At 55.8% G+C, this 11399-nt stretch overlaps 1 protein-coding gene and 1 long non-coding RNA gene across 8 annotated transcripts; one reads left to right on the forward strand and one right to left on the reverse strand.

Moving 5' to 3' along the window:
* Positions 1 to 295: 295 nt before the first annotated feature.
* On the reverse strand, positions 296 to 9913 carry LOC147911229 (uncharacterized). 5 transcript variants are annotated; one of them, XR_015551395.1, is made up of 4 exons: positions 9651 to 9913; positions 2855 to 4244; positions 599 to 2775; positions 296 to 376 (listed from the first exon to the last, which is right to left on the reverse strand). It is a non-coding gene; the product is annotated as an uncharacterized LOC147911229 (long non-coding RNA). The 5 variants fall into 5 exon arrangements; XR_015551398.1 differs by lacking the exon at positions 296 to 376 and having other exon boundaries at positions 2855 to 3582; positions 4177 to 4244; XR_015551399.1 differs by lacking the exon at positions 296 to 376 and having other exon boundaries at positions 599 to 2171; positions 2464 to 2775.
* LOC147911230 (ral guanine nucleotide dissociation stimulator-like) lies at positions 2125 to 10919 on the forward strand. Of its 3 annotated transcripts, XM_087428405.1 has the most exons (14): positions 2125 to 2222; positions 2481 to 2674; positions 3270 to 3380; positions 4038 to 4228; positions 4372 to 4748; positions 5522 to 5737; positions 6095 to 6198; positions 6683 to 6752; positions 8370 to 8438; positions 8863 to 8937; positions 9532 to 9564; positions 9907 to 10028; positions 10231 to 10331; positions 10638 to 10919. In XM_087428405.1, exons 1-14 carry the CDS (start codon positions 2130 to 2132, stop codon positions 10760 to 10762), a joined length of 1881 nt encoding a protein of 626 aa, XP_087284531.1. In that variant the 5' UTR covers positions 2125 to 2129; the 3' UTR covers positions 10763 to 10919. The 3 variants fall into 3 exon arrangements, with proteins under 3 accessions (XP_087284531.1, XP_087284532.1, XP_087284533.1); XM_087428406.1 differs by lacking the exon at positions 9532 to 9564; XM_087428407.1 differs by lacking the exons at positions 9532 to 9564; positions 9907 to 10028 and having other exon boundaries at positions 10638 to 10724.
* The last annotated feature ends 480 nt before the right edge of the window (positions 10920 to 11399 follow it).

The raw sequence follows: 11399 nt of genomic DNA on the forward strand, positions 1-11399 counted from the left end.
ATGGAGTGCTCAGTGCAGTTACAGGATCCACATCCTTTAAAGCCCTCTAAGAGTACCTATCTGCCAATGCCTCCAAACTCTTCAACCCATCCAGACTCATATTTTTGTGCTCCAACAGAGGGCTGGAACTTCTCTTCTTGAAACCTGGACTTCCACAAAGGCCCTCTCCTCTGTGTGTCATGATCTAAGACAGTGTTTTCAGGGGTTTCCATGCAGCAGCTGAAAGGAGCTTGAGCTGGTTCACGGGCCACTGCAGGGTCCAGAGCTGGGACCGAGGTCTGTCTGCCTATTACCAGATGCATGGCTGGGTGAGACTCCCTCTGTGTCCCTTGCCATATGGTGCTGGATCCCACTTCTCCCACAAAGGCACTTTTGTCTATGGATGGATGCCAAAGCATTGTTAGTGCAGGAGTAGAAAAACAGGAGGTGTCTTATTCCACGATGATGCTGATGTCACTCTCCTTCTTCGAATTACAGAGATTCAAATTTGACTCAGTTTTTCAGGAGCCTGCTATTTGCCTACAATTCTCTACAACCTCAGACCCTCCCAGACCCACTCTATGAAGGACATAGAAAGAATGTTCTCAGATCTACTTACAAGGGCCAGGCAAATAAAAGCCAACAAATTGGTTTTGGTCACTCTGCTGGGAACAGAGGGCAGTGGACGTCTCATACATTCTGGTTTGGAAGCAAGACTACTTGTTCTCTGTGGATGAATAAACAACAAGAAAAGAGAGCCTGTGGTAGATAAATACATGCTTGATTCATCTGAAAAGCTCATCTCCTCCCCTTCAACTTGAAGGTTAGTGTAGGGCGAGAGCACGGGTAGTTTCCACTGTTCACCTTCTCCCTTAATATTCAGAACAAAGAATCAGTTTTATTTTGGGTGGCAATTCAACAAACTAAAAGATAAAATTCCTAACCGCTCTTGCAGATAAGAATGACCAGACCAAATTCAGGCCAATGATGTGTGACAAGAAGTATGGAGTGGGGGTTTGTGGAGGCTGCATAGATGGAACTGACATAGATGGGAGGTTCAGCATTAGACACATGTGACACCAATCCACAGGTGTTGTAGGTATTATCTCATATACACCTGACGATGTTCCTAGAAAGCTGTTTTTAGCACCATCCCCATTGTGCAGGTTGGGAGACTGGGGAGATCTTGAGAGGCACAGTGGCTTTTCCAGGACACAGAACTGGTAGGATAAAAGAGGTGTGACTTCAGCTCTGTCTCCTCAAAGCTGGCCACTGGTTCCACTCCCAAGGAGCTGTGGGGAGGGTGGTGATGGATATTTGTGTACAGTGATGGAGATGACATGGGCAAGGAGGGAGAGCAGCCAACAGCCTAGCGGGGGCTTTGGGTGGGTCTGATTGAAGGAAGGGGCCAAGTAATAGAACCTTGAAGAAGTGACCTCACTTCCTTGGTGACAGCCCCCAACAGAACTTAGAACTCTGGTTACCAGGCACCCACATTGTAACCACAGCCTCCTGTCCAGTTCATTTGAGTGGAGACACTCGACACAGCAGGATGTTCTCATGTTGTCCTGTGACTTTCCGAGGCTCTGGCCCCCGGAAAGCCAAGAATGAGAGCATGTTAAGTCGCTTTAGACATTGGCTCAGCCCTCACCTCGAATGTCTGTGGCCTTTTGGCAGGAGGAACCATCAGGTAACAGCGTAGCCCAGGGCAGGCCACTCTAGGTCAGGCCACAACTGTGATCCCAAATGGACAGCCCCACACCCCTTGACCCTCATTGTGTGTGTGTGTGTGTGTGTGTGTGTGTGTGTGTGTGTATGTGGGAGGTGGAGTTAGAGAAGGTAGTATGAGGAGGAACCACCCTGAGCAGGAGCAGGTAGCTAAATGGTGGAGATCTGGTTGTGTGTCATGTTCATACTGAAGATTTGGCTGCAGGAGAGGATGGTGAGTGCTGGGGACCAAGCTCTTCTACCCACATGTGAATCCCAGGCCATCGAGGTGTCATCACATTCCTTCCCTGATGGAGACTATGCAGATGCCCCTCTGTGCCTGAACTGTGGTGGGGTTTCCCTCTGTGGCAAAGTCCAGGCAGGCCCCTGATGCCTCCTGGCCTGACTTCTGGGCACTGTCACTGCAGAGCTGCACCCAAGTGATGGTTGAGGAGCTGGTAGATGGTTTCCAGTTCGCCATCTCCCTGGAGAGGACACAGGTGCACCAGTCCATCAATGAAGAGGGCTGGTCTGAGGTGAGTGTGGGTGCAGAGGGGTCTTCATACCCAGGACTCTGAGATGACCAAGGCACTACTAGAATGCAGACTCAAATCTGAGTCTCCCCTGGAACCCCCCAGGGTTTTCTCATTAGAGTGCTCCACAGTCCCACTCCCAAAGGAATCTGGACCTCCACTCCTTCCCACCAGCTACACAGGAGGGTAGAAAGTCACCTCAATCCTCCCGCTGGTTCACCATGATGTCATTGAGTGTATGTACCTCCTCCTCTCCCTCAGTGTGAGGATGAGTCCACCGTGAATTTCAATGAGGCCTGCAGGATGCGGGCCCTCCAGACAGGCATGATGGAGAAGCTGACAGAGTCCATCGCACCAGCTTTCCTGAGGAGGAACATCTCTAGCTTCACCACCTTCATGGTCAACTACTCGGCCTTAGACACATCCCACCAGGTCCTGGACCAGCTGTTTACTAGGTGAGTGGCCACTCCCTCCTCAGCACAGTGGTGACTCTGTCCCCTGCCAGCTGTGTGTCCTGGGAGTGTCACCAAATCTCTCTGAGCCTCAGTTTGGTCCTCTGAAAAGTAGGGTGGGAGAGGACAAATTTCATGGGGATCTTGTAGGAACTAATGGGATCAGCCATGGTGGGTGCTTACCTGGTGCCTGGCTCTGCAGAGAGGGCTGTGGACGTGCTGTGGTTGTTCATGGTGTTTATTTCTCTCTTCCCCGTGAAAAGTAGTCTGCCTCACCCATCTCTGAGATGCGGCCTTTCTGAGTTTGGAAAAGCACATGGAAACCACCCTGTCAAGGAGTTGGAGATTCCATCCAGCTGGTCCTGGTCCTTTTCCTTGGGGTAGCCAGTCAAGGATCTCTGGGGCAGCAGAGAGGCCCTAGGCCCACTCAGGTGTCTGGGATGGTTCTGGGTGGACTACATTCATTCAACCATGTAGATTAAGCACCTACTGCATGCAGGACATTTGGAGACAGTAAACTCAGTGAATGAAGGAGACACAATGCGTGGCCTCAATTTCCGTCTGAGAGTCAGACATTGACATTAGACATCATTCGCAGGTCTTGTCATCCACCGTCCATCCCAAGGGATGCCCTCATAGCCTCCTTTACATCTGGAGGCATCTCCCCTTATTCCAGCCAGGAGGGCAGAGCGCAGGACCACCTAAAAAAGTGAGTGGTCTTTGGGTCCAGAAGGACGGCCTCCTGTCTCTAAAGAACAAGCTGTGGGGGGAGAGATGGAGGCTGTGGCTGAGGGGAGCCTGTCAGAAGCCGCATCTCACGCATCTTTTGATTCCCATGGGAAGGCAGAGGTCCGGTGGCTTCCACTCCAGGAGGACAGGAGTCAAAGAGCTATGGATGGGTGCCAGGACCCCTGGGAACCAGAGGGGTGGCTGGGCTGAGTTCTCCCCTAGAAACCCATTCCCACCACAGACCCATTTTAATCTGCCTCCCCTTCTCCACATCTACCTCTTCTGACCACCGCCTCCAGGCCCAGAACAGGAGGTGTGTGAGCAACCTGGTCACAAATCTGTCTCAGTGCTCAATCCAGTTGCACAAGTGCATGGAGGGCTGGGGTGGGCTGTGTCCCAGACCTTCAGGAGAAGAGTGTCAGTGGGAAGAGAGTCACAACAGACTCTGTGTCAACCTGCTGGATAAGCAGGCCTGCCACTGCCAGGACAGCCTCACAGGGGTCAGGGCTGCCATGTGGCTCTCACCTGGATGGAGAGGGGCAGGCATAGGGCCCAGACCCAAGCCAGGGTGCCTTGGGTGAGAAGCGTGGAGGGAAAGGCCAGGCCTCTGACTCTGTTGCCCAATTGCCTCCCCCAGTGCCATCTCTTCTCTGGTGGGAACCTGCCTGGACCCAGGGCAGGATTTCTGGGAGCTCCTGCACTATCCCTGCTTCAGCATGAAGCTGGCCTCTCTGCATCTCAGCTTGCCTGGCTCGGGGCTGCAGGGCCACGCCTACCTTCTCCAGGTCCAGCTGGAGCATCCACGGCCCATTGAGGCAGAGCTGGAAGGTGAGGCGACTGCAGTCTGGGAAGACAAGTTGCAGAGTGTTCAGAGGCTTGGTTCACTTCAAGGCAGTGGGGTCTTTCCTGGCTTTGACAGGCACAGGGGAAGTCAGCTACTTGAGTGACACTGTTTCTTTCTCCTGCTGCAGTACCATCTCCAGAGCTCCCTCCAGCTCCAGAGCCAGAGCAAGGGCCAGCTCCACGGCTAGATCCAGCTCCGGCTCTAGTTCCACCACCTGTGCTAGAGCTGGAGCCAGTGTCACCTCCATCAGTCCCTCCAGGGCCAGAGCCACCACCAACCTCAGCTCCAGCCCCAGTGCCAGCTCCTGAGCTGGAGCCAGCTGGACCATTGGCTCCAGGGAGAATCCTCCCTCCACCTGGAGAGATAACAGCAGAGCCAGATCCAGCCCCAGAGCCCACCTGCCCCTGGGACGTGACCACCAAGAACCTGCTGAGGGAGGAGAAGCCTGACTTCTTGGAGTTCCCTCCCCGGCTGGTGGCAGAGCAGTTGACACTGATGGATGTGGTGAGCAGCGGGGCTCTCAGGGCAGGTGGGGCCGGCCTTCCCTGTGCCATCAGCTGCCCCAGACCTGCCATTTCCTGATCCAGAATCCCATGATCTCGGTCCAACCTCTTGCTTCCCCACTTACCCTCATGTGACCTGAGCAGCCTTCTTAACTCCCAAGCCTTTGCTGTCCTCATGTGGACAGTAGGGGTGGACACTGAGAGCAGCTGCCATGCAGAGTGGCTGTGCAGGTGGATGAGGGGGAGCAGAGAGGAAGTTGGGCAGAGTCTGCGCTTTGGTGGGGGAGGGGAGCACACTGAAGCGCTGTCTCGTCCTTGGGTAGTTCACTCATTTGCCCAGGAGGCCTCAACAGCCTCAGCACTAATTAGGCACCTCATGTGTACATGACTACAAGGCAGACAAACAAAGCCCCTGGTTGTTGCTGCCTTGGGGGAATGTGCATCTGAAAGAGGAGTCAGACCCCAGGATGGTCAGAATGGGAGGAAGATGCCCCTAGAGATGGTCAAGCAGGAGCCGAGTTCTGGTGCTTGGAGGAAGTGAGACTGGGCGGCGAGCAAATGCCACTTCCCTGCGCCACAGTATGGGTTCCTGGGTCATCCTGTGCTGGGTGCCCTCAGGGGACACAGGCAACACCCAGGGACTCCCACAAGCCTCAGGCCGCATTCTCAGCTTCCTGAGCTCCAGCTCTCACCACTGACCCAGCCTGGGACTGGGGGCTGCAGATGCTGAGCTGGGCTGTGGCAGGGCTGGGTGACACTCCCTGTCCTCCCCAGGAGCTCTTCAAGACAGTGAGGCCCCACGAATTCCTGGACTCCATCTGGTCCCAGGGTGACAACAGGGGCATTGAGCACCTGGCACCGACCATCCATGCCACCATGACCCACTTTAACAGAGTGGTCGAATGTATCATCACCACCTGCATTGGGGACCCGAGCATGACGGCCCAGGACAGGGCCAGGGTGGTGGAGCTCTGGATCCAGGTGGCCAAGGTAAGATGTGGGAGGCCCTCTCTGGAGTCAGGGGAACTGCCCCTTCTCCTTTCTCAGCTCTCACGTTTGAAGTCCGTGGTCTGAGCCTTTGCACAAACCTTAGGCCCCTCCTGCCAGGCCTCGATGACCTGACTCCTGGTCCCAGTGGTAGGAAGCTCACCCCTTCCTGGGCTCCTTTCTTGGCTTGAGCTAAAATCCTCCTCCCTGGAAGTATTCCTCATCAGGTTCCAGCTGTGCCTTTTCCGGGTTCCCTGAGCCGCTGTCTCATCCAGGACAGGAGACGTCAATGAGGGGACAGAAGCCAGAGGAAGCAGGGCTCCAGCTCCCCCTCACAGCTCATTCTCTTCCCTTCCCCAGGAATGCCACGGCCTGAGGAACCTTTCCTCTCTCCATACGATCTTCTGGGCTCTGGAGGGCCCCTCCATTCAATGTTTAAAAGACACGTGGAGACAGGTGTCCAGGTGGGTAGGCCTCTCTCCATGCGAGCACCACCTGGGTGGACCAGACACCCCCCACAGGGCTGGCATTGCCCTTCAGTCAGTTGGGACCTCCTGGGAGACAGCAAACCCTGGGGATAGGGTCTGACCTGGTTGGCAGGCTGGAAGTCTTTCTGAAAACTTAGGCCAGTGGTTCTGCCTCAGGAATCAGTTTCCCTAAGTGACAGATCATGGCTTGGACCAAATTGAAGATTTTCAAGTGTTTGCAGCAACAGAACTCTCTGTCCACGTGAAATTAAGACTGTTTAAAACACATCTGCTGAGAAAATAAGAGAATGGAGGCCCCAGGTGACAATAGGAGAGCCCCTCCCCAGTCCCAGACACCTCAGGGCTCAGACGACACAGTGAAAATGCTCATCCAGGCTGTCTGGATCTTCTGGGTTTTCAAACAAAAGGGATTTACCCTCAAACCACTCCACAGTGTTTCTTTCCTTTTTTCCCTCCTCAGGAAGAACTGTCAAACAGTTAAAAAGATCTTCCAAACATGCCACCGGGAGAGCAGGAAGCTTCTCAAGGAGGTGAGTGGAGGCTGGAGATCTGGAAGGACGGGAGGTGAGGTGGGGAGGGACCAGGCAGGATGTGCTTTGGTAAGTTTTTCACTTAAGGTTCCCCGAGAAATAACGGTCTGTCTTGTCCAGCTGGACAGGAAGCGGGGGGTGTGAGCTGCAGGGGCAGGTGGGGACTGTTTGGGGCAGGAGGCCTTGGTCACGGGATACAGTGGTGTCGCCTGGACTGTTCCAAGAGGTGAAGAGCTGGCAGAATGAGCAGGTGTCTGGCTTCCATGCGGACCCATCAGCTGGCCCTCATCATCCTCCAGGCTGGCGGGTGGATGGAGTGGGTGGGGGTTCCTTTCTTCCTAAAGCAGCCCAGTCTGTCCTCAGGAAGCCAGGCCCCTGCTGCTCCTTCTGTCTTCACTGCAGCTCGCAGGGGAGGGCACTCTGCCTGCCCCAGGGATGGGCACTGTGAGGTCACACAGGCCTTGTGGACACAGGGGCTGCACAGCCTTGGGCCAAATGGTGGATCTGGGACAGAACTGTGTGCTCTCTGGGACTGTGCACTCTAGCCCGATAGTGGTCACTGCTGACAAACCAGTGAGTCTCCCCCGGGGCGTTGTCGACAAGGATACGCCCCAGATGGCAATGAGAATTATCAGGGAACCTACAGATTCTTAATGGACCTTCCTGACAGATTCTTAATGGCCTCCATCGAGGCCCTGGCAGGAGGGGCCTAAGGATTGTACAAAGGCTCAGACCACAGACTTCAAACATGAGAGCTGAGAAAGGAGAAGGGACATTAGAAGTTTCCAAGTGAAAAAGGATGCAAATGTCACCATTACACAGTGCCGTGGTCAGCCCCTACACTGTCACTCAGATGTGGCGCAAGGGGGTCCCCTTCTTGAGTGAATAAAGGAGGAGTTCTGTGCAGGGACCATCCTGAGGGGATCCTAGGGAGCTGAGGCCTTTGGCATGGCCTCAGGTCCAGCCTGGTGTCAGAGAATCCCAGGGGGCTGGAAAACACAGAAGCCACTTGCATGGGACCCCGAGACACCTTGTGCCTCTCCATCCATGGCTCAGGTTGACTGAGGGCCTCAACACACCCCGAGAGTCCAGAGGACAGGACATTGGTCAGAGGTGTGTCTGGAGGAGGAGTGAAGGCCGGGGGCCAGGGCTTCTGGCTGCGAGGGGGAGCGGTCTCCTCTGTTGGCCCTTTAGCAATTCACTGCCCCTCTGTGGGCCTCGGTCTCTTCATCTGGGTAATGGAGGGAGATGATCTGTGGTGCAGGCCTCACAGGGGTGATGAGGTACAAGGGGGAGAGGAATGTGCAGCAGCTTTGTGCTCCTCCTCGAGGGGGGAGGGAACAGCACTGGTGACAGTCAGATGACACTGAGTCCTCAGGGGACCCTGGGAGGCATGGGGAGTCCTCCTCACACTTTCCTGATGAGGAGAGAGGCTTAGGGGCCTGGGCAGGCCTGAGGGCACAGAGGAGGGAGTGTTGGAGCTGGGAGTGATCTAGTATCAGGGCACCCTGGAATGGGAGCAGCCATAGACACCAGATGGCCAGGGTCCAAGATCAGGGCCCTGGGAGACACGGGGAAGGGAACATGGCCTCCCTGAGCCTGTCCTTGACCCTGCAGGAGGTGTCATCTGTGAGGGCCACCCATGAGATGGACCCGCAGGGAGCCCAGGAGAGGCAGCAGCAGCAGGTGAGGTGGCCTGAGGGGGAGGGTCCAGGTGTCAGAGGAGGGGTCACTCTCCTCACGGCTGGAGGCTTCCCTAAGAGAGGGGTCCCTCCTCCTCCAGCCCAGCTCCTGGAGCCCAAGAGCCTGAAATGCCTGCCCTGGAAGTGACCAGGAGGAGGCCTGGAAGGGCTGGGCCCAGGATGGTTTAGGGAGGGGAGGGGCAGGGACCACATACCCTGGGATTTGCCAAAAGCCGCCCCTGGGAGGTGACTGGGGAAGTTGGGTGGTCCTGGAGGGGGCAACTGGGGGGAGGCCGCTGAGGGTCCTAGGCTGTTCTCTGTGGGAGTCTGTGGTGGGCAGGAGGCTGGGGTGAAGGGATTTGGGGGAGGGTCCATGGGGGCACCTGAGAGGTGGGACTCATCTCACCACTCCCACCCTGATTTCACAGGGTGTCGTCCCCTTCCTGGGCATGTTCCTCTATCACCTGAAGCTGCTGGACATTGGGATGGCGGATGATCTGGAAGTGAGTGAGCCTGGAGGTGGGGCCAGGGAGCAGGATCCTGAGGTTTGGGTGGCGAGAGCCCTGCACTGGGACCTGAGCTCTCAGTACCTGGCAAACCTCCTCTCATGAGAGCCCCATGGCCACCCCTGGGAGCTGGGGAGTCAGGCACATCTTAGCAATGCGTGAATAGACGCTCTGCATAAGCCCCCCACCAGTCTACCTGGGCTGGTGAAGCTCATAGCTGCCTGCCTGCAGAGCTGCAGGAGGCTGTGTCTGAGATGGATTCAGCCTCCCCCTCAGGCCCTGCCCCTGGGGGAGTGCCATCAGCCCCTGCAAGTGAGGAAGCACTTCTGTGTTCCAGCTGTCCCTTCCTCCCTGAGGCCTCAGTCTCCCCGTCTGTCATCAGAGAGGGTGTGCTACATAAGGTCTCTGGCCTCAGCTCCCCTGTCCCTCCTGCCCTGGAGCCCAGAGCCTGGCCCAGTGTCAAGTTCTCTTTGTGGAAGGTCTGCCCTCTGCTGGGCCCTGACATTCCTGCAGCCTGAGAAGGGGTGGGATGGGGGTTGGTTCTGGGCTTAGGGGGCTGTTTCTGATGGTCATTGGCTGTCTCCCTTCCAGGGAAGTCAGGTCAACTTCCAGAAATGGTGTGAGGTGAGCAGCTATGGGGAGGGTGGGGATGTGGAAATCAGAGACCTCCCCTGGCAAGACTTTCTCTGGCCTCATCCCTTGGGTCTTACATTTATTGGGAGAGTCAGATCCACAAAGCTGGGAATCCCATCACGTTGGCGGGTGCGGGAGGGGCTGGCATCAAGGACACCTTCCTGGATGAGGAACTAATTCAAGCCAACTGTGAGGACAGGCAAGTCCTGAATGGAGAGGGAAGGAAGGAGGGTTCCCGAGTGAGCACAGACCCCAGACCAGATCCTCATTCCGCACAAGTCCCTGGCAGTGTTCCCCACCCAAGCCCTCTCTGCATCCTGTCCTTCCTCCCAGAAATTCAAAGTCATCCGTAGGATCCAGCTGCTCCAGCAGGCTGCAAAGGCATATGACCTGGAGCCCGATGAGCGATTTGGGGCCTGGTTCCAGGCCATGGAGCCCATCAGTGTCCATGAGAGGTGAGGGGGACAGGAGTTGGGTGAGGGCAGGGCAGACTCTCTCTGATGACCAGCTCCAGAGCCTGTGGCCTGGCTCGCTGATCAGCCTCAGAACTCGTAGCGTGGTGACCCATGGGGCACCAGGACTCAGCTGCTGGCAGACTCTGGGAGGGGCACCTGAGGTGTGGCTCCTGGTAGCTCACAGTTCCACTCTGTCCTGTAGCTACTGGGTCTCCTGCCGGCTGGAGCCCGCACACCAGAAGGCGAGCAAAATGCGGCTCTTCAGGAGAAAGAGGAACCGGACATCCTCCAGTTCAGGGCCAAGTGAGTGTCAGGAGCAGCAGCGACTGAATCCAGGGGCTCAGTACAGCTTCGGGCTAAGCATGATACTGGATCCCAGCTCCACTGCTGAGCAGGCCTGGGACAGGCCGCTCCCCTCTTCTCTCTGGGACTCGGTTGCCTCCTCTTAAATGGGTGATGCTAAATGATGCCTCCCCCATCAGGGACAAACGGGGTGCTGTTGATGGACTGATCACTCGGCACAGGGTTTGGATAAGAGTGAAGGGGGGGAGGGAGGTGTGCCGTGAATCTCAGGGAGGCACCCCAAAATAGTCTGTTTCTTCTCTTCAGCCACCGTGCCCTTGGCAAGGAGCCATAACCCTCTGGAGACCACAAGTGCAGCTCCTCCTGAGCAGCAGGGCCACTGGGACCCTCCGGGTGCACCGGGTCAGCTCTTCCCCCCCCACCCCAAGTAAAGGAGGACATCTGAAGACTTTCCCTGGTTTCCCCTAAAGCCCCAGATGGAGGGCACGACCCCCCTCCAAATCCCTGACATCTCCACCCCAGGGACTGTTTATCCATTGAGGAGGAGCATTAGTATATGTTTAAGAGTAAATATCAGATTTGAATGTTGCAGTAAGTTCTGTTTCTGTCACAGCCTGGGTGTTGTGGTGTGGTTCTTTCACTTCTCATGCTCATGTAAATGAGACACAGAATCTCCCATTCCGCCTTGAATTAAGAACTCATGTATGGTCAGAGCTTATGGTATGTGGGAGAAGGGAGGACGGCCAGTCCCCTCCCTGGCTACTGAATGACACTCTCAAGTCCCCCTTCCTCAGAGGACAGGTGCATTTCAGTGTGGTTCACCTGGGCCAGGAGCAGAGACAGCCCCTCAGATCTCCCTGGATGTAGAGGTTGGAGGGACTTTCCCAGGCAGAGCAACAACCACTGAAATGTGGGTGTCTTTCAAATACCACTTGCCAGGACCATGTCCTTCCCCAGGACAGCGGCTGTCTTTCTACAGTTTTCCAGGAAGAAGGAATGTTTTCTGCTCCTCCCATTGAGGTTTCTTTTGACCAAATATTGGAAGTTACCGTTTTCTAATCAGTCTCT

This window comes from Ceratotherium simum, unplaced genomic scaffold (assembly GCF_057802395.1).
Source record: "Ceratotherium simum simum isolate JZ-2026a unplaced genomic scaffold, ASM5780239v1 HiC_scaffold_46, whole genome shotgun sequence".
Classification (NCBI taxonomy): Eukaryota; Metazoa; Chordata; class Mammalia; order Perissodactyla; family Rhinocerotidae; genus Ceratotherium; species Ceratotherium simum.

What these genes read in the sequence shown, in the direction of transcription:
- LOC147911230 (XM_087428405.1), top strand. Translation starts at nt 2,130, where the DNA reads ATGGTTGAGGAGCTGGTAGATGGTTTCCAGTTCGCCATCTCCCTGGAG. An exon ending in GCAGGAAGCTTCTCAAGGAG is followed by an intron (nt 6,753 to 8,369) that starts GTGAGTGGAGGC and finishes TTGACCCTGCAG; the next exon opens with GAGGTGTCATCTGTGAGGGC. An exon ending in ACTTCCAGAAATGGTGTGAG is followed by an intron (nt 9,565 to 9,906) that starts GTGAGCAGCTAT and finishes CCTTCCTCCCAG; the next exon opens with AAATTCAAAGTCATCCGTAG.